General features: G+C 51.6%; 7 protein-coding genes across 7 annotated transcripts; 6 read left to right on the forward strand and 1 right to left on the reverse strand.

The window, feature by feature from the left end:
- Positions 1-73: 73 nt before the first annotated feature.
- alkB (oxidoreductase, 2OG-Fe(II) oxygenase family) lies at positions 74-1,367 on the forward strand. The gene is made up of 2 exons (XM_073733213.1): positions 74-401; positions 448-1,367. The coding sequence occupies exons 1-2, from the start codon at positions 119-121 to the stop codon at positions 1,245-1,247; spliced, it is 1,083 nt and encodes a 360-aa protein (XP_073589835.1). The 5' UTR covers positions 74-118; the 3' UTR covers positions 1,248-1,367.
- Positions 1,368-3,006: 1,639 nt separating this feature from the next.
- On the forward strand, positions 3,007-4,889 carry BDW74DRAFT_172563 (Deuterolysin metalloprotease family-domain-containing protein; the record flags this gene model as incomplete). The annotated part of the gene is made up of 2 exons (XM_073727562.1): positions 3,007-3,268; positions 3,316-4,889. 2 exons carry the CDS (start codon positions 3,007-3,009, stop codon positions 4,887-4,889), a joined length of 1,836 nt encoding a protein of 611 aa, XP_073589836.1.
- A 940-nt stretch (positions 4,890-5,829) lies between these two features.
- BDW74DRAFT_172564 (GMC family oxidoreductase) lies at positions 5,830-8,013 on the forward strand (the record flags this gene model as incomplete). The annotated part of the gene is made up of 6 exons (XM_073727563.1): positions 5,830-6,141; positions 6,194-7,175; positions 7,228-7,707; positions 7,772-7,813; positions 7,870-7,890; positions 7,940-8,013. The coding sequence occupies 6 exons, from the start codon at positions 5,830-5,832 to the stop codon at positions 8,011-8,013; spliced, it is 1,911 nt and encodes a 636-aa protein (XP_073589837.1).
- A 4,978-nt stretch (positions 8,014-12,991) lies between these two features.
- Positions 12,992-14,442, forward strand: BDW74DRAFT_142469 (ankyrin repeat domain-containing protein). Its single transcript, XM_073722727.1, has one exon. It carries the CDS (start codon positions 13,009-13,011, stop codon positions 14,083-14,085), a length of 1,077 nt encoding a protein of 358 aa, XP_073589838.1. The 5' UTR covers positions 12,992-13,008; the 3' UTR covers positions 14,086-14,442.
- Positions 14,266-14,934, reverse strand: BDW74DRAFT_172566 (uncharacterized protein; the record flags this gene model as incomplete). Its single annotated transcript, XM_073727564.1, has 1 exon — positions 14,266-14,934. The coding sequence occupies one exon, from the start codon at positions 14,932-14,934 to the stop codon at positions 14,266-14,268; it is 669 nt and encodes a 222-aa protein (XP_073589839.1).
- Positions 14,935-17,926: 2,992 nt separating this feature from the next.
- Positions 17,927-19,261, forward strand: BDW74DRAFT_142470 (uncharacterized protein). Its single transcript, XM_073722728.1, has 2 exons — positions 17,927-18,327; positions 18,403-19,261. The coding sequence occupies exons 1-2, from the start codon at positions 17,984-17,986 to the stop codon at positions 18,728-18,730; spliced, it is 672 nt and encodes a 223-aa protein (XP_073589840.1). The 5' UTR covers positions 17,927-17,983; the 3' UTR covers positions 18,731-19,261.
- A 1,785-nt stretch (positions 19,262-21,046) lies between these two features.
- Positions 21,047-22,869, forward strand: BDW74DRAFT_142473 (uncharacterized protein). Its single transcript, XM_073722729.1, has one exon. The coding sequence runs from the start codon at positions 21,136-21,138 to the stop codon at positions 22,594-22,596; it is 1,461 nt and encodes a 486-aa protein (XP_073589841.1). The 5' UTR covers positions 21,047-21,135; the 3' UTR covers positions 22,597-22,869.
- Positions 22,870-24,055: the final 1,186 nt, after the last annotated feature.

Raw genomic sequence — 24,055 nt, forward strand, 5'->3', positions numbered from 1 at the left:
GAAAAAACACCAAGTCGTGGATCGCCGAGGCATCTTCAAGCTAGCAAAACTTGGCAAGATCATGCAATAGATTGTTTACTACCTCTTAAAGACCATTACTACTTACATACTTCCTAACATGGCCCTTATTACAGATCTGAACGCCCACGAGGTCCCTCCAGATGCCGTGAGGTTGCGTTACAAACACTATCAAAAAGCAACGCCTTCTGAAGTCGAAGCTGATGCGAGCATTGTTGACTTGCAAGCCTTAAACCCAGATGATCTACCCGCAGAATTGTTGCTTGAGAGGAGGATATCTGTCGAGGACCTTCTACCAGCCTTCGGCGACTTCACTAGCACATCATCGGCTCAGGATCCGCCTCAGCAAAGCATTCCAGTGTATACGCACCGATCTGTGACTGGTCAGTGTTGATGGTTTGCTGATTTCAATGATGCTGACATGTGTAGGCCTTCTCATGGTCCCGTCGCTGTTCCCACCAGCAGTCCAGAAGGAGCTGCTCACTCGTCTGTTCCATCGGGACCTCTCAAACAGTGCACACAAGACGAATCTCCATCTCCATTACGATATGAAGTACCCTGTGCAGGCAAATGGAACCACTGAATACCGTGATACCACCGTCGCTTCGGATGAGTCTTTGGACCGGCGCGTGATGTCTTTCTTCGAGGACAGCCAAACGCGGACATTCTCCCCAAAGGATCCGGAGGTGCATAAACCACTTACCATGCAGACAGTGCTGAACAAGAAACTCCGGTGGGTTACCCTGGGCGGACAGTACGACTGGACTGCAAAGGTGTACCCAGCTGAGCGCCCGCCTGCTTTCCCCAAGGACATCGCAAAGCTTCTCCGCGCAGCCTTCCCAGAAACAGAGCCTGAAGCCGCTATCTTGAATCTGTACTCTCCAGGAAACCACCTGAGCCCTCACCGCGACGTCAGTGAGGAATGCGACGCCGGGTTGATCAGTGTCAGTTTCGGCTGCGACGGCCTGTTTCTGATCAGCCATGATGATGGTGAGGGGTGTGAGGTTATTCGCCTGCGCTCAGGAGATGCGGTGTACATGGATGGGACTTCGCGATTCGCTTGGCATGCCGTACCGAAAATCCTTCCTGGAACCTGTCCTTCATGGCTCGCAAACTGGCCCTGCATTCCGGACGATGAGAACGAGTCCCGTTTTGAAGCCTGGAAAGGCTGGATGGCGGGTAAAAGAGTGAACTTGAATGTCCGCCAAATGAGGGCCGACCAGAACTAGGCAATAACTTGTCCGGTCGTGTCTCCTACGGCAGTCAACCCCTGCGGTATCTCCAGAGGAAGACATTGCCCAAGAAGACCGCCGCTGGTCTAAATAAACAACGGCAAGGACTTTGTTACGGATTATGCCCAGATTTCTCTGGCCACGGCGAGCAATTGAGCCCCAGAACGCGCTATCGCAGAATAAGGAAGACGGACGAAAAACTCCAAATGCTGCTGAACGTGCCAAGAACTATGTATTATGGTGCCCTGGTTGATGGCGAGCGCGCCTGGCCAACACGGTGTCCATTTTCCGAGACATGGAACAGTGGCAATATTGATCATAGCTTGTCAATCACATTTAGTGTGTCGGCATGATTTGAAGTCTCGGGATTTTCTATCCAGTTGCTGCAGGGAAGCAAAGCTGTTGCTCTATGACTGCGGGCGACTAGCACTGCGGCTGGAATTTTCCGCGAGATTAGCAGAGTTGGAGCCTACTTAGGTATATGGAATCGCCACGGAGGCAACTGGCCAGAGCAAGCTATCCGCGGAAAGCAACATCCGATCTTGATCGCATGACAGTGGTGCGCATTTGGGCGAAGAGAGCCAAAAATTGCTTCGAGGAGAAAAGCAGGAGCGACTCGATAGAAGGTAAGTTTGCCCCGACGCTATTGACAGTTACATCACAATGTCTTATAAACTGATCTCGCTCTTTTGTGCAGAGATTGAGCCTAGCTCCTCTCGCGCCCAGTAACGCACTCGGTGTTGCCGACGCAATCCAGAAGCCACCTTAGATATGAGATGATGAAGGCTGCCTCTATGCCAAACGCACAAAGAATAGCCATGTACAGGGGATGATAGGATCAAAGGTTGATCTTGCGGCCGGGCCGAAACCTGGGTGAGCTTTGTTCGAGGAAAGGCTTACGCGGGCTGTGATTCCTGTCTGCGATCTCTCAGGTGCTAAGTTCGACGACTGCCACATTCTAGATTTCACCACCATATACTCTGTATCGGCCGTGATTTCGGGCCACTTTCCATCTGAACGATCACTCTTAGTTCTATCCTCCCCATTTCCCCGCTAGGTTACACTCCTAACTATGGTATCGTGCCTGCGGTATTCGCCGCACATGAGTCGCTTGAATTACAGGATACTCTTAGGCACAACGGCGCGGGGTACCAAGAAACTTCAAGGAACGAATGACAACGAATCACAATGAATTCTTTATAATATTTATAGGTGTAGCTTTGAGGTTGTGGCATAATGCAAGCTGGGCGGCGGTTAGTCTGTTACAGGCGGCTGGCCAGACGCCAAGTTGTGTTTCAGGTTTCTTAATCTCCGTGCCACCTGTCAAATCGTCGATCCCCAGCCCTAAGGGCTTGGAGCGCGGGCTGACCGTGGGCTGGAATCAGGGCACGCGACTGGATTGGTGGGTTTCTTGTCGTGTTTCAACCCTGAAGACCCTCCAACGTCCCCTAGCCAGTACTCCTGCCGAGACCCTGACGTCCCATGAGCACGACTCCTTTTACCAGACAAAGAAGATACTCGCCGAAATTCATTTACCTGGGGAGCTGGGCATTGCCAAGCTTCTGTTTGTTTGATGATCTGATCCTGTGCCACACAAGGCCGTTGGACCGCTTTGACCTTGCAACTGTGAAACAATGCCCAAGCAGCAGTCAGACGCTATACGGCGGAGTATAAAATCCAATGGCCTCGCCGTAGGGATAAAATCGTCGTACGCTTCAATCAGTCATTCCTTAGACCGTGCTCCACTCTCCTTAAAATGGTTCTTCTTCGTTTCTTTCAACTGCTGGCAGTTGTCACCTTGGTTTCTGGAAAGCCGATTTTGATCCCCCGGCAGGCCCAGGATGCAGCGCAGGACGTTGCCCAACACTCTTTTGATGTGACTCTAGAGTCGCTCGGAAATTCGACCGTCAAAGCGCAGGTCACAAATACTGGCTCGGATGGCCTTCGACTCGTGCAACGGGGTGGTATACTCGACCAATTCCCTACAAAGAAGGTCACGGTCTCGGCCGCGGATGGTGGTGAGTTTCCTTGATCTTAGGTATTAAGGTGGCTAACAAGCTAGTAGAAGATGACCCTCAGTTTACTGGAGTTCGAGTCGAATACATTCTCTCCCACCTAACCGCCGACGGCTTCGTCGAACTCTCGCCCAAGCAAACCGTCGGATCCGTCTTCAACATCGCCGACCTTTACGAGCTTACGCCCGGACACGAGTACGCAGCCGCCGCCAAAGGCCTCCTTCAATACACTACGCTAGAGGATGAAAAGAAGTTCCTTACATTCAGCTACACATCTAACGATATCTCTTTCACTGCACCGGCCGAAACAACTAGTACCCTAGAGACCCGCTCCACCCTCGAATGTTCCAACGAATACAACCAGATCGTGCAAGACGCTATTTCTCGAGCGGCTGAAATGGCCACTGCTGCGGCGGCCGACGCTCGCACCGGTAGCGCCTTGTTCCAAAAATACTTCAAGTCTACTTCGCAGGATGACATGGACGAGGTTGCGGGTCGCCTTGAGGCAATCGCCAAGGAGGCGACGACCACAGGTCAACTCAAGTACTATTGTGAACCCACGACGGACGACTACTGTGCCGGGAACGTTGCGGCTATGATGTACCCCACCCTCAACAGGGTCGTCAACTGCCCAGGGTACTACTCCAGCACAAAGGTCTCCAACTACTGCGGATATCTCGATCAAGCCGCCATCACGCTCCATGAGTACGCCCATGCGGATGCCCTGTATAGCCCTGGAACCGAAGATATCGCGTATGGCTATGAGTCGGTTTTGTCTCTTGATACCGAGAGCTCCAAGAACAACGCCGACAATTTCGCTTACTATGCTTCTGCTGTCTTTCTTCAATGCGACGCCAATGAGGAGCCAGGTGAGATTGGGTCCGAACTCGATGTCGATGTTGGTTCTGGTGGAGGAGACTCCACGCAAACGCCGACGTCGACGGCTGAACCGACCAACAACCCCGAGCCTACGTATACCCCGGAGCCGACTTCCACTGGAGGATGGGGAACGGGCACTGGTACTGGAACTGGGACAGGAACAGGAACAGGCTCAGGTTGGACCTGGCCTTCGGGTAACGGTTGGGGCCAAGAAGGTGGCAATGGCAAGGACGACAGCGACTACGGAACAGGTACAACCTCAAATACAAACTCGGGTTCGGACTCGAACACCGGCACCGGCACCAGCTCAGGTGACTATGGCGACTCAGACGCAGGTGGAAACTCTGGCTGGTCTACCGTTGTAGTGACCGCAACACCAACTGCGGCGCCAATCACAACGACAAATGGCGAAGAGCTCTGGAACCTCAACGACTTGGTCAACTGGTTGGTGAGCATGTACTCGGGAGACGCTCAGATGCAAGGCCAAGGCCAGGGGCAGGGACAGACCCAAACGCAAACGCAGGGGCAAACACAGACGCCAGGGCCAACGCCAACGGAGGCTCCGACTGGAACTTCGACTGCGACCGTAGTCGTGACCCCAACCCCGAACTCCAACTCCGGGTCTGGCGATTACAGCGCGGAGGCAGGACAGGGACAGGGACAGGGTGCCACTGGCACTCCGGCTGCTCAAGCCGAGCATGAGTATGAGGAGGATGGGGACGATGAGGAAGATTGCGATGAGTAGATGAGGACGTTAGGGTAACGACCCGCTCAATTTTGTATACGCTCGGTGAGCAAGCAGCCCGCCGTAGCATAAGGTGGCGTGGCATAGCCTAGCCTAGACTGTCTAGGAACGTTTCAAGACAAGTATGTTCAATCAAATACCGTTCATGATGATAATTTCCTGTAATTAGCTTCGTAGATGATGCATGCGCTGCTCCGGCGTGGACATATTTCGATCGCGGCTAGCCCTAACCTGCATAGGTGCGCCGTCTCTGATGGCCTGAGTGTGTATACAGCAAAGATCCAATTTTGATAAGTTGGACCGATAAAAACAATACCTTTTGAATGATAATACGACACGGCTTCACGATGGGCATGCTCGTTGTTTACTTTTTCCGACCGGAGTATCTAGCCCTACATTGATGTAACCCGGTCTCAATCTTGTCGGCGATCTCGGCTTCATTTCATTTACGTATACGTAGTGAGGTAAGTGGGCTTAGAGGGAATGCCCATAGTTGAGACGTAAATTGGTTGTAGATTAGGGAGTTCTGGACGAATCCGTCTTTGCCGCAGCCCCTGGCTTCCAAGGTTGATTCGTGTGAACTGTCTAGGGTAGACTCAGACAGAGAGGAACCAGCGCTTCTTGGACTCCTTGATTTAATGGCCCAATTAGAGGCTGAGTTATGGTCAAGGCTGATCATGGATCGCCGTCGGGCTTATGAGCTCAAGGTTTCCAAGTCAGGGTTATTGGTGTACGTTGTTAGAGGATGCTCCCGGGGCTCTATTAGCGGCTTGATAACCCCGATGCCGGTAGGGTAACCTTCTTGCATTAAGATGGCGGGTTACACTTGGTATATTATGGGCATGACAAGATAATATACAGAGTGTAAGCTGATTTCTGCTGTTACGTTTTTCTCGTGGGCTTCTCTATCCCGTCTTACTGCGCGGAGTATCCGTCCATCATGCATCTACCCTCTATTATAATATATCTAGCCGTTCTAGCCACAAAGACCCTCTCAGCGCCAGCTCTGAGAGAAAGCAACAATGTCTTCGACTATATCATCGTCGGCGGCGGCAACGCAGGCCTCACCATCGCGTCTCGTCTCTCCGAGAATTCAACGATCAGAGTAGCCGTTATCGAAGCAGGGACATTCTACGAACAAGCTACGGGCAATGAAAGCGTCATACCGGGCAACGGAGGATTGTATGAGGGAAAAGCACCAAATATCACCAATCCAGCGGTTGAGTGGGGGTTTTTGACGACGCCTCAAGCTGTACGTCGCCCTGCCCTGAATAGTGTTAATTAAGTCTTTTTAATATGGACAGGGTCTAAATGGGCAAAGAGTGCATTATCCTCGTGGAAAGACGGTATTCCCCTCCCCTCGTTATTTTCTATCCCCGTCTGAGTACTTATACAAGACGTCCCAGCTCGGCGGCTGCACAGCCCTCAACGCAATGAACTACGAGCGCCCAAGCACCCGGTCCATGGACCTCTGGGCAGAAGCCGTAAACGACTCCTCCTACACCTGGAATAATACACTGCCCTACTTCCAAAAGAGCATCGACTTCACGCCGCCAAATATGGCCACGCGTTTCGCGAACTCCACGCCGGCCTATGATCCCGTGTCCCTTGCAAGCGGCGGAGATCTGTCTCTTACGCACCCGAACTACGCGCAGCCGTTTAGTTCTTGGCTTGCTAATGCTATGACCGAGGCTGGAATTGGACATATACCAGGCTTTCAGTCTGGCAAATTGATGGGCTCGGGGTGGTTGGTGCATACGATTGACCAGGCCACCGGGAAACGGGCTTCGTCTGAGACAGCGTTTTTGAGGCCGGTCCTTGATAGGAAGAATTTGATTGTTTTTGATCAAACGATGGCTGAGAAGGTGCTCTTTAAGAGAAAGGTTGCTACTGGTGTTGTGGTAAGTGATTTGAGGGGGAACAGGACATTCTCCCTGAAAGCGAGACGGGAAGTCATTGTTTCTGCTGGGGCATTTCAGTCGCCTCAACTACTCATGGCCTCTGGTGTTGGTCCTGCGGATATACTGGCGGAGCATGGTATTCCTATGATAGTAAACCGGCCCGGCGTTGGACAGAATATGCATGACCATGTTCTGTTTGGGATTAGTTATAAGGTCAATGTCGACACGGAATATGCTCAGAGAGACCCTACGGCTGCTGCTGAGGCTGCCAGAGTCTATCATAAAGATCAAGCAGGACCGTTATCAAATCCTGGAGGTGATTATGCTGCATTCGAAAGACTTCCTCCGGCCTTCCGAAGTGGTTTGTCTCCAGAAACCGAGCAAGGTTTGTCTACTACACCCCTCCAAGCACGACTACCTCTGATAATATCCTCCAGCACTCGCCTTGCTTCCCAGAGACTGGTCGGAAATCCAATACGGCCTCTTCCCCGCGTACGCCGGCAACTTCTACGACCCGTACATCGCTGGCCCGACAGACGGGAACTACGCAACCCTCCTCGCAATCCTCGTCTCCCCCCAGTCGCGCGGAAACATCTCTATCGCATCATCTAGTATGCGAGTCGCACCGCTCATCAACCCAGCCTGGCTCACGCATCCAGCGGACATGCAACTCGCAACAGCGGCGTTCAAGAGACTGCGGAGTATTTTTGCGACACGGGCACTTGATGGTGTGCTTCTGGGCGAGGAGTATTTCCCTGGAAGTAATGTAAGTAGTGACGACGACGAGCAGATTGTGCAGCATCTTAGGAACGCGGCGTATACGATGTCTCATGCCGCTGGGACGTGCAGGATGGGTGTTGAAGCGGATGAGATGGCGGTTGTGGATTCTGTTGGGAGAGTGTTTGGGACGGGGAATTGTGAGTCTTGCTCCATCTATCTCTTAGAGTTTGTTCTATGTAGTACAAATACTGACTGGTGCAGTGCGTGTGGTTGATGCATCGTCGTTTCCGTTCCTGCCACCCAGTGAGTACCAACTTCCCATACGTCGACTCTAGGGAAGGAAGCTAATGTGTCCAAAGACGTTCCTCAGTCAGTTGTTTGTAAGTTTCAAGCTCGTATTCATTGTCCATTACGTATGATTACCTCCAGGGCTGATCAGTGCGCTTTCTTATCTAGACATGCTGGCAGAGAAGATCGCGGATGCCATCAAAAGCACGTGGTGAATCGTATCGGCATGGAGAAGAGTATTGAGTTTCAGACTAGGAAGCGTCGATCAAGAACACTTGATGTTATACTTTTTTTTTTTTTTTTTTTTTTTTTTTTTTTTTTTTTTTTTTTTCATAGTATTCTTCTACTATAGAAACCCCATACCTACCACGTGGGTTACGTGTGCCTGTCTCTTCTTCTCCCACCACGATGCCAAGACTCCCGCCTTACCGTTCAACGCCCTGATATCAGACTCTGAAACTCAGCCTCGCCCTTTCAATCCTTCCGAATGATCTTCCGTCCCTGATATGTCTCTACTGACCCCGCGGTCTTGGCCTCGTGCTGGCCATCGACTTATTGGTCGGTTGCATCTGCAGATAAGCGCCGCGAGCGTCGGAAGAAGGCTGAGTTTCAGCCTCGTCTCGCCACAAAATGCAGCTGCCCCGCTCCTTCGTGAGAAATCATGCAGGGTGATATCCTAACAAACCATCATCCACCAGATGGCGGATCCTCTGTCTATCGCGGCAAGCATTGCCGGCCTGGTCTCCCTAGCGGGAAGCGTCTTCGGAGTCCTCTGCCAGCTAAGTCGTGATTTGAAGGAGTATAAGAGGGAGGTTACCGAGCTTCAAACCGAGACCAGAGAACTATCCGTCCTTCTTCACGACCTGTCGCTTTTGGCTACTGCGCTCGAGGCCCAGCCGTCCTTTGACAGCTCCTTCCGCCTCGAGCACATCGACTCTTGCGAGAAAACACTTCACGAAGTCAAGACTCGACTGGAGAAGGTCCTGCCATCGAAGGGTCCCACCTCTGGCAGCAAAGACAGATTTCGATCCACAATTTCGCGATTGAAATGGCCGTACTCGAGCAAGGAGTTTGCGAAATTGCTTGAAGACCTTACCCGTCATAGGGAGACAATCAACCTCGCATTGTCGGCGGATTCGATGAAAGCGCTCTTGCGGACGTTATCGAAGCAGGACGAGATAGCGGATGGGGTGGATGATATTCGCGAAACGGTCAGGGAGATTAAGACTCGGATTTTTATCGATGAGCATCGCCAGAAGGTCCTTGATTTCTTCACGCCTGTCAACCCACAGGGCCATTTGGAAACAAGTCTGCGGCTACGACACCCCTTGACTGGGTTATGGCTCACAGAAACAACAGAGTTTAAAACATGGGTTTCCAATCGAAACGCGAAGATCTGGATGAGCGGCATTCCGGGCGCCGGGAAGACGGTCGCTGCAGGGACAGTTATCGAAGAGGCACTTAAGATGGCCTCCCTTATGGGTGCGGCGGGTGTTTGTTTCTTCTTCTGCGACTATAAAAACCCAAAGTTCCTGGATCTGGTGAATATACTCAGCTGCTTTGCGTCACAACTTGCCAGGCAAGACGATCAAGCGTACAACATATTATAGTCATATTACGCCGATCTGCATCCAGCCACTGGGCTTCCAAAACCAATGGAAGTTGCCCGACTACAAAAGGTTATGATGAGGATGACGAATGTATATGATCGCGTGTTGGTTGTGGTCGATGGTCTAGACGAGTGCCCGTCGGATTCACCTGTGGCAGCAGCTTTGGTTGAACTTGCCCGCACGTCTCCCTCTGTGTCAATGGTCCTCATGAGCCGCGACGAGCTGGACATTCGAGAAGAGCTGGAAGTTGAGTTTCAGCATATCGACATTGTAGCTCACGAAAGTGATGTTCGGCGGTATGTCCGTGAAGAGCTGGAAGAACGAATCAGAACTCGAAAGCTGCGGCTGCGGAGCCCAGCGTTGAAAGAGGACATTATCAAGACACTGATAAAAAAGGCAGGCAGAATGTGAGTTTCCATACCCTGTACATAACGCTCGGACTAACCATAACGTAGGTTTCGATGGGTGAGTTGCCAGCTGGACTATCTTTGCGGACTGCCTATGGACAAGGATCGACGGGAGGCTCTCGCAAAACTGCCACCAACGCTAAACGCTACTTACGAGCGGATCCTCTTGCAAAATACGCACGAAAGTGCTATCCACATCATATGCACGAGTCTCCGCCTAGTGGCTGCTGTTGGCCCTCAACTCACCATCCCCGCATTGTGCGAGGCCGTTTCCGTTCATGATAGTGCGACTTGCCTTGACGAAGACGACATGGTTATTGAAGAAGATATAATACGATACTGCAGCAGCCTTCTGCGCAAGTCTCAAGATAAAGAGCACTTTGAGTTTGCGCATTTTAGCGTCAGGGAGTTCCTCGAGTCCAGCTCTCTTCTTGGGACCGCGCTCGAAAGATATCACATCGGTCCTGATAATGTCATGGCCACTGTGGAGCTCTGTTTACGCTTTCTGCTGCTTGAGGACTTTAGTCTGAAGACTACTTCTGCTTCTGAAGCGGTACGAATCTCGGACGCGACGTGCTCAGAGCACCCATTCTACGCATTCGCAGCATGGGAGTGGCCATACTTGAGCCCTAAGTTTCTCCGCGATGACGGTGAAGATGACTCTGGAGCTCAAGATCAACCAGGAAATCCGACCGTAAGCCCATTGGGGAGGGCCCTATTGCTGTTCAGTCCGAACGCTCAATCCCAGTTCAAGCTGTGGGCCGTTACTTTCTATCAAAAGTTCAGGCGCACTTTCGCCCCTAAGAATGATCCAATCGTTGTGCAAAAGGTGCTCACTGGTGATTTTACAGCTATTTTCATGGCATGTATGCTGTCTCAGTCGTCGCTGGTAACCAAACTTGTGGACAGTAGCTCGAGCAGTGTTTGGGTTGCTTTGGGAACGCGGGCCTCTGCATCCGCTTGCCTCCTACTCGGCCTATCAGTTCTATTGTTTGAACATCCTTATCAGCTCAACGGCCGTTGCTCCCGGGTGTGGCGTGAGGACAAACTGCCGGTGGACGTATGGGTCAATTCGCTTGTGATCGTGGCCCAACAGGTTGGAAACATTCATGTTTACCCGGAAGAAAAGCTTTACCAACCCAGATTGAGCATCCTGTCGTTTGTAATCTGGCGCCACGATCACAATTTGGAGCGAATGCCTGATCCTACTGTCTCGGTCCTGAAGCTTCTTCGCGCAGGCTATTCTGCTGATCTGGGTGCAATGAATCAACTCGAAAGAGCAACCGCACATTTCTGCAGCGGCGGGAATTCGAACAAAGACGGACTGGAGGCGAGGCTGCGTCTGATATCCGATGAGCTCGAGCAGACCTGCGACGACAAAACCGAACTAGAAGCAATGCAGACCGTCCTGCAGCGTATCGCAAACAATCTCTCTTCTGGCCCGCTCGCCATAGATCTCCAGCAGCTCAAAACACTGAGTGATGTCGCATTCAAAACAAAGATCTTAAATTTTACTTTAACTCAGAAGATTCCTGAATTACGAATATGCTCAGCCGATCAGAGATTCGAGGAATACAAAAGTTCAGGGGGGAGTCTACAACTTCTTCATATCGCCATGGAATGTGACTGCCATGAAAGCTTTTCGTATCTTATGCGGGCGGGATTCGATGATGGGGTCACCGATGGCCGTGGTAGTACCGTATGGCACATGCTAGCCGCCCGCCGGGTTTCCCTCAAGTTCTTTGAGACCTTGAGAAATACTTCGAAAGGTGCCACGTCGAGGCAAGAAGATACCGACCGTTATGGGTTTACGCCTATCCGTCTCGCAGCCTTCAAGTGCAATTATCACATGGCTCGGGAGTTACTCGCGTTGTGCAAAAGCAAGAGGTGCTTCTCTGGGCTACCCTCTCTTACAGAGATGACCCTAAGGGGAGGCAATGGGTCAGCAGAACTAATCAGTGCGCTCGAGCAAGCGGGTGTGCTGGACAGTGAGTGGCCACGGCCCCTTCATCAACTAGACCCCAGCTCCGATCCGGTGGCCTTGCGGCACTTATTGACGGTCCGAAAGGGATCTCGCGACTCCCCGTCTCTCGAAGGTCAACTCCCTATTGAAAGCCTGCTAGCAAAGCTTCCCGTTTACACCCAGGAGGCTTTCGACTCTCAGATTGTGCTCGAACTACTGCCGACCGACGATGCTGGACAACTTCGGGTGTTCAAGTTCTTTTGTTTGGAGGTCATATCATCTGCGAAAGCATCTCCGCTGTCAAGTCCACACTTCCCGAAACTGCTGGGTGTGGTACTTGATATCCTCGAGCATTCGCCTATTGTACCACTTCGACAACTAGCCAAAGCCTTTTTTAGCCATGTAGGGAGCGGGTGGAACTGGAGCGGAATGCGCCAGCTTGATGGTGTTATGAACCGGCTTCTTACCGTCAAGACTGACCCAGACCTAATCAGGCGTCGTCCGCTGCATGGTCAGTATATGTTGCACGCCGGCATCTTCATGGGCTGGGAAACAGTATGTGCTACTTTATTAGCGCTTGGTTCAAATGCCACTGAGCTTTTGGAGGGTCGGTCTGCGCTAGAGGTCGCGTGTCTTCCATGCTCCTTGTGCTCCAGGTCAACGTTTGGCAGTCTGTTACAGTGTGCTGAAAATGCGTACCGAGGCCAGTTGGATGAGTTATCTCCTCTAGTATTCTCATCATTGTCTGTGTCGAAGCTGGAACAGCTCTTGGAGCGCGGCGTGGATCCTAACATCAGGGATCCTGTCACCGGGGATCCGGCGGTTATTTACTACCTGAAGCGCGGGTCAATCGATATGGTAGAGCTGCTACTCAGACACGGTGCTGACCCCGAGTCAGAAGACGAGAACGGGTTCACTATTCCTTGCGGCCTTATCATCTCCGACCAGGTTGCCAAGCTGCGGGAGTTTAGGGAGAAGTACCCGAAGACGAATTGGAATAAAAGATGTGTTCTTTTGCCAAGGAAGGACTCGAAAGTCACGATACGCTATCTGGCAGACAAAATTCATGGGTGCACCCTGCTGCATCTTGCCTCTTTTCATGGTTCTTTCGAGTGCCTCAAGTACCTCATCTCGGAGAAGCTGGTACTCAAGGTGAATGCACGGGCAGCTTATGATTATACTTGTGCTCATTTTGTGGCTGCAAGTGTTCAGTCTAGATGCGTTACAATCATGAACTATTTGCAGACTTGTGGATGCAATATCAATCTTCTGGGCTCGTATTCATACAGCCCTTTAGATCTCCTCATTGCACAACAAGCTCTGCAAGAGACTGTCCTTGCATTTCTCAATATGGGGGCCAAGGGATCAAATGTGCACTGCTTTGCGGACTTGGCTGTTGGTTATGCGCGGAAATTGCTTGACTACATAAGCGAGGATTTATTTAAAGCTGCCTACTCCGCTGGGCAGCTCCAGGAGGCCATGACTTATTTTCTCATTGCCGCCATCGCTGCCGGTGACTTGTCCTCATGCGAAAGACTCAAAAGGCTAGGCTGCTCCTTGGTTAAGGCCCCCGCTTCGCCTATGTGTCGGTGCGGCAATTGCTCCCCGTTAATATTTTCCTTACACCACAACCGTCCTAGGGTCGTAACTTGGCTGCTGAGAGAAGGCGGGGCCGTCTGGGGGCTCTCACAGTGTCTTTCTAAGAACGCTGAAACGCCATTATCCTTCGCCATCTCGCGTAGGCTCAATGACGTGTTGCCGGACATCCTTTACCACTTGCAGGACTCATGGCCGTCATCTCAAGATTATTGCGGGTACCCCCCAGTGGTATCGGCAACCCAGTTCCGAAACTACGATGGGTTGAAGATCATCCTGGACTTCCTGCAGAATCAACGCAGTCAGATCAGGAGTCAACGTGGCCGACTTCACACCCCAACCAGCCAGCAAGCGGGCATGATCACGCAAAATGCTTCCAAACCCCTGCCATCCTTATCGGATGTTTTGAACGGGCGCTCGGCTATCATGCCGCTCCATCAAGCGTCCATCTGGGGGGACATAAAGGCGATCAAGATCCTTTTGAAGTATGGCGCACGATTAGATGCGCGGAATACGAGGGGTAAGACTGCACTCTTCCAAGCCGTTGTTGAAGAACAACGTGAGGCACTTAGGTTTCTTCTCTCCCAGACGGCGGAACTTGTGTCTCTGGATGAAGAGATCTCTTTATCCTTCAAGGTAGCAAGGATGCAGCGTACGTATGATATAGTTGCGCTTCTGGAGTCTCATGTAAATGGCTCGGGCTCTGCGTAGTGGGTTCTTGAACTGGTGATTGGCAATGTTCAGGGCTATTTGGGTCCTTGGAATAAGATACACACAGTTGCTCTTGACTTCAACAACTACACATACATCATACCCTAGCAGAGACAACAATTATAGGTCCATCAGTTACTCCTGAATTACCTCTATTGTTGAGATCCATGGATATGCTCCCTAACACCCATTCTCCCCCTCCCTGCCCAACCCAGCCCACTCCTCAAACCTCTCACTCGTCGCCCCCTCATCAATAAACGCAAGCCAAGTCCCCTGCGCGTTATGCTGCACAAGAACCGCCTCATCCGCGCAGCCTGACGCACCGCTCGGCTTCTCTGTTGAAAGCGCATACGCAAGATCCATCTGCCCTTTACTCGTCTTCGCACCTGCTTCCCTCCCGCCCTGCTTCCAGCGCAAACACTCCTTGCAGTGGAAGATGGAACTGAACCCATCCTCACTCATCTCATCGTGAATCGGCGAGACAGTGGCATTCCCCTCGTAGACTTCCGGGAGTTTATACTCGCTCGTATACCGGAGCGTATATTTCACACTTCCTCCGTCAGCGTATGCAACGAGTAAAAGAGAATCTGTCATTGCGCCGCCCAGCGAGATCCCGCACCATCCTGTGCTGGTTGGGCAGTCAAGATATCCGATCAAGTCGGGGCTGTCGGTGGTAAGCGCGTCTTGGGGTAATGTAAGACCGAATTTTAGCGCTGAGCCGGCGGGGGGACTGATGGACCAGATTGAGAAGGTTATTTTTGTGGTGCTGTCGGTGTAGGGGGTTCCGGTGGGATTTTGGGCGTGGACGTATGAGAAGACTAGGAAGAAGGCGAATGAGCTTAGGTCCATGTGTGTTGGGGAGTTAGGGTTAGGGACGTACGGGTGGTTGTCATTAGGCCGAAAGCCAACGCGATTTTGGACAACCCCATAGTCACAAACACTGTATACAAGCAGAGTAAAATCAGAAATGGGCGAGGAAAGAGTCAAATGTAACTAGTGACTACCATTGCCCTTGACGTAATTGGGTGCTTGTAGCATTCCGGCAGTTGCATTCCAGTGGGTGTTCCTTGCCTGCTATGCGTGCATGGCACGTGGAATGTTCCTGAATGCAGTATGCCGTCACTGACTGTGCCTTTAGCTGAAAGCCATATTTTGTACTGTATAAGAGATACACAGAATACGGTGTGGCCCTTATGTGCCAAGTGCACAGGGTAGGGTCTTAGGCTGAATGCAGGCTGGGTGGGCGGTTAGCCACCATTCATGGTAGCCAGAGTGAAGGACCTGGGGTTGGCGATCAAGTAGGTAGGTGTGGAAAACATGCTCCTCCCTAGGGTGGGATACCACTTAATTTCTGCCTCCAGCCAACCCGTTCTTATGAGGAGCCTTCTAACCAAGCAAGAAGCCCATCCGCACCCCTCGATTTAGCCAGCCCCCAGCCCCTCGATCTCACCACTGCGCGTCCTGGTCCAAATAGCGGCGCCTCTGTGAACGTTCTTTACATATATACGGAGTCTGGAGTAAATGCAGCTCGCTTGATCTCGGAATCAAGTGCGATGGATAAAGAAGTACACTATCAATCTATTACCGATGGCGTAATCGACGTTAATCCGTATCTCAGAGTCTTGATTGCCATCAAGCCTTAATAACCAACTAACCTACTGCCCATGGCTGGTTTCATTCATCAAAGTAGAATGGATAAAGTACCCCCTAGCCCTGAGCCAGGTAGTCTTCCGTTTCCCCAAACGAACTTGACCGAATGCCCTATGTACAGCCTGTGGAAATACGTTGAAGACAAATAAACGATGTACCTCATTGCGAGGCTAATACCGTATGGCAAATTTGCCTACATGGACACACCTACGCAGCCTCAAGGCTCATAAGCGCTGTCCGCTGAGCTGAACCCGACACAAGCGGTAATCAGTATCAACCAACTATTTTTCGCTGCAATTCATCCCCCTGCCCGCGCTCGCGGGTCGTCCCGATGCTGATATGCATAGAGGGATCTGAGCAATTGACACGAGGCGGCTAAACTGGAAGCTAAAAGTCTTGAATTCTCTTGGACCTATGTACGTATGGTTCCAGCCGTCACCCGCAGCCCGCTGGGCTTTAGGTAGGGATCGAATGTCTGCTTTCTATTAGTTTTGAGGATTCTCCTCACCTCATGTGGATTCAACATAAGCCTGCTGCCTCTACATTTCCCTGAGGTGTTATAGCATCTTTATTGCGGTGAACATGGTAGGGATCCATGAGAATTCGCGTAGCTTCTAGACCACCCAGATGCGGTCAACCGAGCCCGCGATACGCCCAAAGCTAGCCAGGCATATCCAACTCAAGATACCAGTCTCATTCATATATGAAGCCGACCCCGACATCCAAGTTATTGCTAAGATCGGCGTAGCGGTAATTCGTTGGCCAGAAGTTCACTTCATTGTGTTGGTTCCGTGCCTGAGAGGCTCATGTCACCCCTCTTGTTCGTGGGAAGCTGAGCCTCGACGCAGGTCTTGCCATAGATAGGGTTATCCCGAGCGACTAGTTCGGTGGTTACTTGCTTGGCGGAGACATGGTTAATGGCAACGAGAGCTTCGAGAACTGGCGATTGTACTCCAATGGAAAACATAGCATCAATCGTGCTCTATACATAGCATGTACCATGGTGTTAGGGATCTCTTTTTCTAAGCGCCTATACAAGAAGAGCCAGAATCAAGTCTATAAGAATGGTCATTCAATCCTAATGTATCCTATAGAAATCGGAAAATATCGAGACAATCATCCAAGATTCCCTTGCTACAAGTTGACGGGATTCTTCGAACAACTTCTTGCCTGTCATTCAACCTCTGAAGCGTGCCATTTCATCCCTCTATATATATCAAGTGCTCCATACGCCACCTCAATCCTTCTATATCTGTTAGAGTCACATACACCTACCCACCTAGGTACCTATCGAACAGCATCTCCAGCATATACCCCGATCCCTCTCTCCCACAAACCCCACTGACCCAGCAACAGAAATGCCCTTCTACAAACGCCGCGACACAAGCAGCAGCAGCAGCAGCAGCAGCGCAAACAGCGGCAAGTCCATCAGCCGCGGGCGGGACAAGCGAGCCCAGCGACTGCGTCGAATGTAACGGCAGCGGACGGGCGTACAGAAAGGTGCGCTGCTCCGAGTGTGGTGGGTCTGGACACAATATCGCGTACCCTGAGTTGTCTTGTGCGCCGTGTAACGGCAGAGGAGACTTTGTGGAGTATGCTGGGAAGTGTGGGTGTCGGTGCTAGAATTAGATGGCTGGAGGTATGGGGAGGGTACTGGTAGCATTTATGGTACGGCTGGTGGTGATGAAGCTGCAGGCGGGCTGAAATTGTCTTGGGCTTGGAGTGATGATGTGGTTGTTATCTTTGATTGTATGCTCTTGTCTTTTGTTCGCGATTTGTTGATGTATCTTGCTTATATAGTTTTGCGTTATCGGAATTGGTATGCATTGCTTGTATAATGTGTGCTATGGAGTTAAACTGAACATAAATAATGGCGTTCAAAAAGGATCCTCGGAGCATGGGGCTTATTTGGCAAAAATATTGATATGAACCTACCTGGGCATACTAGACTTAGAGTGATATACACTCCCTCATTTTCTCTTAGTATACAGTCGTAGGTAGAGTCGCAAAATATCCCACCGCATGATTGGCCCGATAACCGCCGGCCCTTAAGGTGGTGGCGTGGTGGGGGGAAGGATGGTTAGCACGGGCATCCATGATCTTTCCACCTGAATCACGCTCAGTATAAACAGTGAGAACTCCAAACATCCCAAAATTGGATCCATGTCTTTACCACATCCGCAGAATGGACGGGGAATCGACGCAAACCAACCGGGATGCTGATGCCGGTGCCGATGCCGATGCCGATATGGAGTCAATTACCAATCCGAACCGCCCCTGGCGCCCGGTGCACCCCTCACCGATTCGCATCCTCGTGAAGACGCTGACGCACCTTGTCCCAAGTGACGGTGTAGTCACCGATGCGAAAGACGACTTACACGCCGAAAAACTGATCTCCATGCTAAACCGAATTTGCAAGCATGTATGGGGTTGCCCCTGGGAGCCCGGCAATCACCGCTGGTATGCACACGGTGACGACGAGTTCGGGTATAATAACCGGCTCTGTTTCTTTCTTGTTGATCTGGGTGATGCCCTTAATGGAAGAGATGAGGACGTCGAGATGCGGGCTCTTGAGTGGGATGGAAACGACTTGTATGGTCCAACCCTATTCAAACATTGTTATGGTTTCCAGCAGTGAAAGGGGACATTATACTAATTGAGCTACAGTAAGCCAAAGCTTGAAATGCTACGAATAAATGATATACAAGATGAGCTCAAAGAAACGCCTTTTACACCCAAGCCAAGGTCTAAGTCTGGCCAATCGAAAGAGGAAGAGGAGAAAGAGCCTTCTGCTCGTGATATGGTGAGGATGAGACTCCGCGGCCTAGAGAAGGTACCTAATCGCGAGCCTGAACATGTCAAGAGCCATCCAGAGGATATGAAGTGGCTGAAGGGGAAACTGCGGCCGAGATTCTATGAAAGTCTGCTGAAGCAGATTGAGGCCAGAGAACTCGAGAAAAGCAATGAGGAGCAGCAGTCCAGTGGTGCATTATGATGCAATGCAAGAAACACTTTGTTATCACCATCAATCTTCGGAGGTCCCCTATAGATATGTTTAGGGCATGGCTCCATGAACCCCGTTTATCATCCCAAAACCACTCCACCTAATGGCAAGACAGTCCCTTGGCCGCGGAATTTGCGGCGTTGTCTTATCTTTCACCCAATTCTCTTAACTCTGCGTATATCATCGAGATGACGCAATTTGAGTGCTAGAAGGAGTGTGCAGATCATGCTACTTTGATATATGGAAGTTCCTTGCATCTGCAGACTACTAGGTATGATCAGTCAGGACGGGACGGTTTTCACCAACCTCGGTCTTACGACCCTGCACTTTCTGAACTATATTGGTACCCATCGTCATACCGAGTTGGAAGATGCCAGTGCATGGCTTCGATGCTTATAATACAATAACCAAGGTCGGCTGACTGACTGTAAGCGAGCCGGAAGTTCGGAATCTATGTCTGTCAGTTCGTGTTACCTATTCGGCGGGTTATAGCCAAGGTACCAGGGTAGGACAGCACAGCCCACCATTTATTTCGCTATATAGCCTCAACAAGGATTGTCAACAGGCTGCTAGGTTACGGGTAGACTTTCGGCTACCTGGTTATATGCACACGTTCACCGTCTAGATAGCAGAGAAGGCCGGAAGGCCGGGCTGACGGGCTACCATTCTCTGGCATGGCAGTGAGGGCCGCACCTTCCTTTACTTGTTCCCTCCTCCCCCGCCGGCAGCTTTAAGAAACTCCGCTTCTGTCGGGATATCTTTTATAGGATTTTGTCCTCCTCAAGCTCATATCAATCTCACGTCTCTCGCATCAAAGAGTGAGCGGAATTGCCAAGATATTTCCGGTTTCGATCCAAGTGACACCCCTGTCCAAATTACCCAATGGACAGCAAGATGACGCCCTGGTTGGCCGCCCAGCAGAGACATCCAAGGCAGACTGTGCTACTCGACCACTTCTTGAATCCTGTATGCGATGGTCATACAGGCTTGCGTTAGGATATCACCGTTGCTTCGAGGGTTTGCCTGGGTGCCTCGTATTATGATGCGGGGAAGTGGCGCTGTCCATCCACGGTACGACTCTGGGGTTTCTCGTGGCCCAGGCACAGGTGGAGCAACGAAGGATGAAAGGATCAAGGGATTAGGGAAGCCATCACGGGCCAAGCCGGAGGGAACGGCATGCGCCCGCCCGCGATGCATCCGATCGTTCGGCAGATTATTACGGGGATGCAAAGGTTGGCCCTAATATACCGAGCAAGTGACCTCATCCCTCCGAATCCGACGGGTGAGGCGTCATAGTGATACAGCACACCGATACCTCTAACAGGGAGCAAGGGCGCAATTATTACTTCCATGTATTGAGATCTGGACCCCATCGTTGCTAACCCAATTTAGCAAAGGCAGATCAGAACCCCATGACATGACACAGAGTGCATAAGTAGCGTCAACCGGAATTTAAACACCGCTTGAGCAAACACTCAAGGGGCTGGCCACGAATCTCCCGAGTGGCCACTCGCCTGCCGTGGCTTGTGGCAATCTTGCATGCCTGACGGCACTAGGAATGCACACTTCGATGAAACGCAAACTACCCCGCTTGAGAAGTCATATCTTGGACATTAAATAGCAGACATGACTCGCAAGGCAAGGGGACTGAAATTTCATAGACCAACCCTTAAATGATGCGTCTGCCGGGCTACTTCCTACGCCTTAATGCTTTTCTTCTCTGGCAGGTCGCCTTTCTGGCTCAGCACTGCATTCCCGCCATGGCCATAGACACTTCAGCACCATCTCGACCGAGATTTTCTCTTCTCAACCATGACGGGCAGACGTTTACCGATGCCGAATTGCACGGCGCGTATTCGCTTGTCTTTTTTGGCTTCACGAACTGTGCCCGCGTTTGCCCTCGGGCGCTCGGTCGGCTCTCCGACGTCTTAATGGGTTTAGAGACGGTAGCCGACAAGGTCAATGTCTACTATGTCTCTGTCGACCCAGGTCGAGACACGCCTGAAGTGATGAAGACGTTTCTCGAAAAGTACCCCAGTTTTACTGGGTTGACAGGGACACCGGAACAGATCGACGCCGCACGCAAGGAATTCCGGGTATTTGCAATGGCCAAGGTTGATGAGAAAGCCCCAGGCGGCTATGTGGTTCCTCATACAGCAATTACGTATCTTCTGGATAAGGACGGTTATATCGTCGACCATTTCAACGACGCCCTCGAAACGCAAACTGTCATCGGGCGGATCTCAAAACGAATCGACATCCAACCCAGAGCTCAGACCAACGGTACTAATGACACCTACGAGCAAGAAAGCCTTCAGCTTCTCACCCGAGAACAGGTCGCGTCCATCCGACATATCGGCAATCTCGCGCGCCAGATAAAAGGCGACTGGTCATACATGATGGGCGGGTCGGACATGAACGACGGCTTTGGGGCCTACCGGTACCAAATGGGGTACATGTTCTATGCACTGACCCTCGCCCACTTCCACAGACTGCCAGCAGCCCCGGGTGTCTTTCGTGAGACGATGGAACGCATAATCGAAAAGATGCTGGAGGCAGACGTGTGGTTTTACTGGCACGATGCCAGCGTCGGCGGGGGCTTTATGCAGACGCCGGCCAAGAACATGACATACGACCCTATTGAGAGAGACAACATCATGTACTCAGCCTACGTCCAAGTCATGAGCGCCATGTACAACAGCCTCTTCAACGACGATCGCTACACAGAACCCGGCGCGTTGACAATGATCTACGATACGTTCCTCTTTGGCCCGGTCGAGGGGTACAAGTTCGAGTGGGATCAAAAAAGCATCAACGAGCAAGTCTACTGGAACATGGTCGAAGAAGGATATATCGGCGTCGCATGTGAACCCTGGTGCATATACCAAATCTGCAACCAGGTCCCCATCCTCGCATTCCGACTCAACGACGCGATATCCGGTGAAACAAACGTCGCCGACGAAGTCACGCAGGGATACCTCAAGGCATGGAGCGACGCAGGCGGCGGCATTCTCACGCAAGAAGGCGTCTTCAACACATTCTACCGCAGCGACATCAAGACCTCCATCGTCGTCCCGGGCCCCAGCGGCGACGCCTGGGCTGGACTGCTAATGAACGCGTGGAACCACGACCTCGTGCAGAAAGTCTACAACGACCGCATCAATGAATCTGTGATTCCACAAGACGACGGGACTCTATCTGTTGTTACCGGCGGCATCGAAGACGACCCGCTGAACCGCCGCCTCATCGGCTCCGGCGGCGTCTTCGGCTGGATTGCAGCGTGGGCTGCGGAGATGGGAGACGACGATACGAAGAATCGACTCCTTGCGTATGCAGACAAGCATCTTAATCCCACGATTGTCAATGGCGGCCTCCTATACCCGCGCAACGACAATGTCTATGACGCAAACGGGAACTTCGTCATGTCAACGCCGATCTTCTCGAACTCTAATATGCCGCTGACAAGATTGAATGTGAAGCACGGGCTGAAAAGACTGTATGAGAATCCATGGGGCGCGAAGAATGTAGAGCATTATGGCGAGCCCGCGCTTGTGGAGGTAGATTTTAGTGTTGATGTGTACCGGGCTGTTTATGTCAAAGAAAGTAAGAAAATGCTGTTTGATCTTGCGGTCTATCAAGAGGGGGGAAACGGCTCTGTTGTGCTGGATCGAGTCTTTGGGAGAGGAGACTGGACGCTGATGGCTGATGGGAAAGAGATTGCGAGGGGTTCCAAGGAGGGTCTGGAGGATGTGGATGAGGGCGTTAGTGGGGTGCTTGTTGCTCAGGAGGGAGAGTTGTTGCGCATGCCGGTTGTTGGGACGGGGGTTGTGAGTTATGAGTTGCAGTGGGCGGCTTAGCCCTACCTACATTGACTTTGCCATCATCTAAATTCCCATGAATGGCATCGAATGGGATTTCGATTCGTTGTATATACTCAGCCTTGGGTAAGCGTCCAATGGACTGCTTTGCGGTCGTCTGGAGTTTGTAAAGTGGACTCCGCCATGCCAACTACACTCTTACAGCACCTGCATCAAGCACCGGATGCTACCAAAAAGTAGCAGCTCATAGACTCTGTCCATGGGTTCGGCTTTGAGGCCGAAAAGCATTTCAATTCCATAAGTGAAGCCGAGCAATCTACGTCTATACCCTACCGTAGCGGGTGCATCGGGGTCCGACAAGCGGTTGGCATGGATGTTGATGCTGCTCAGTTTGGTGGCGGGGGGAAGACGTAGATATTGAGAAAGGGCCTGGGGATGTCGTAAACCCGAACTGCCAGTTGAATTTAAGAGATGACGGGATCGGGGCAGAGTCACCTATACCTATCAAGAAGCTGAGCTCGCTCGGATCTCTCTTCATGGCATTGTGCTAATCTCATTGGCCCATTGTACCTGTACCCAGGATCCCCTGGTATCGTGACGGGGATTGGATGCAATACTCCGTCATCTATAATCTGGTGGACACTTCTAAGGGTGGAATTGAAGCCCGAGCCATCCACTAGGTGCAGGGGGGTTCTGCACCATGCAGGCTCGCCTACCTATACGTCAGTGGCATGCGCGCAGCTCCGGTGCAGTGTACTTACCTTGCAAAACACTGCTGGGTAGGTCCAGATAATGCAATACATACCAGCAGAGATGTGGAGATTGCACAGGGCAGAGCCCATCACCCTGACATCAAAAAGCAGGCATCGCTTCATCCCCCGCCAGGTCGATGCAGCATAAATACCACAGCCCATAGCTTCAGCCCACCCGGACCACGAGCTGCAATCAAATATCAGATCCTCTATTCAACCAATCAAAGAGACTACAACAAGCCAAGCAACTCAGCAACTCTCAACTCTCGAAATTCAAGATGTCTTCGCGCGACACCAGCACTTTCGAAAATGAATCCACCATCCAGACACTCCCAGGTCTGCACGAGACCCGCGATAATCAAGACGGTGGGGCGTCCAAGGATATGGACATGCGCACCGAGCTCGAGCAGGGACGGAGCCAGGACCAAGATCAGGATCAGGAACAGAGCCAGACCTCATTTGCGAGGGCAAACCACAGGGACACGGGAGGTGCATTTACGGCCGAAGACCGAGATTTCGGGCTGGGAAGAAGGTGAGTAGCCGCGAACCGGGGTGCATCTGAGCAAGCCCGAGAGGCTGACTCGATGGCGGGGGTAGGGCGGACAGACTAGTGGGGGATATCTTCGCTCGTAAGGGGCTTGAGCTATGGTAATAATCCCATCTTAATCTTATGTCGGGGCTTGCCATGTGGATGAATTTGGTAATTAGAGGGGGGTATCATTCTGGTGAAGTTCGAGATATGGATT

This window comes from Aspergillus multicolor, assembly GCF_047715735.1.
Source record: "Aspergillus multicolor strain CBS 133.54 unplaced genomic scaffold BDW74scaffold_1, whole genome shotgun sequence".
NCBI classification, from domain to species: domain Eukaryota; kingdom Fungi; phylum Ascomycota; class Eurotiomycetes; order Eurotiales; family Aspergillaceae; genus Aspergillus; species Aspergillus multicolor.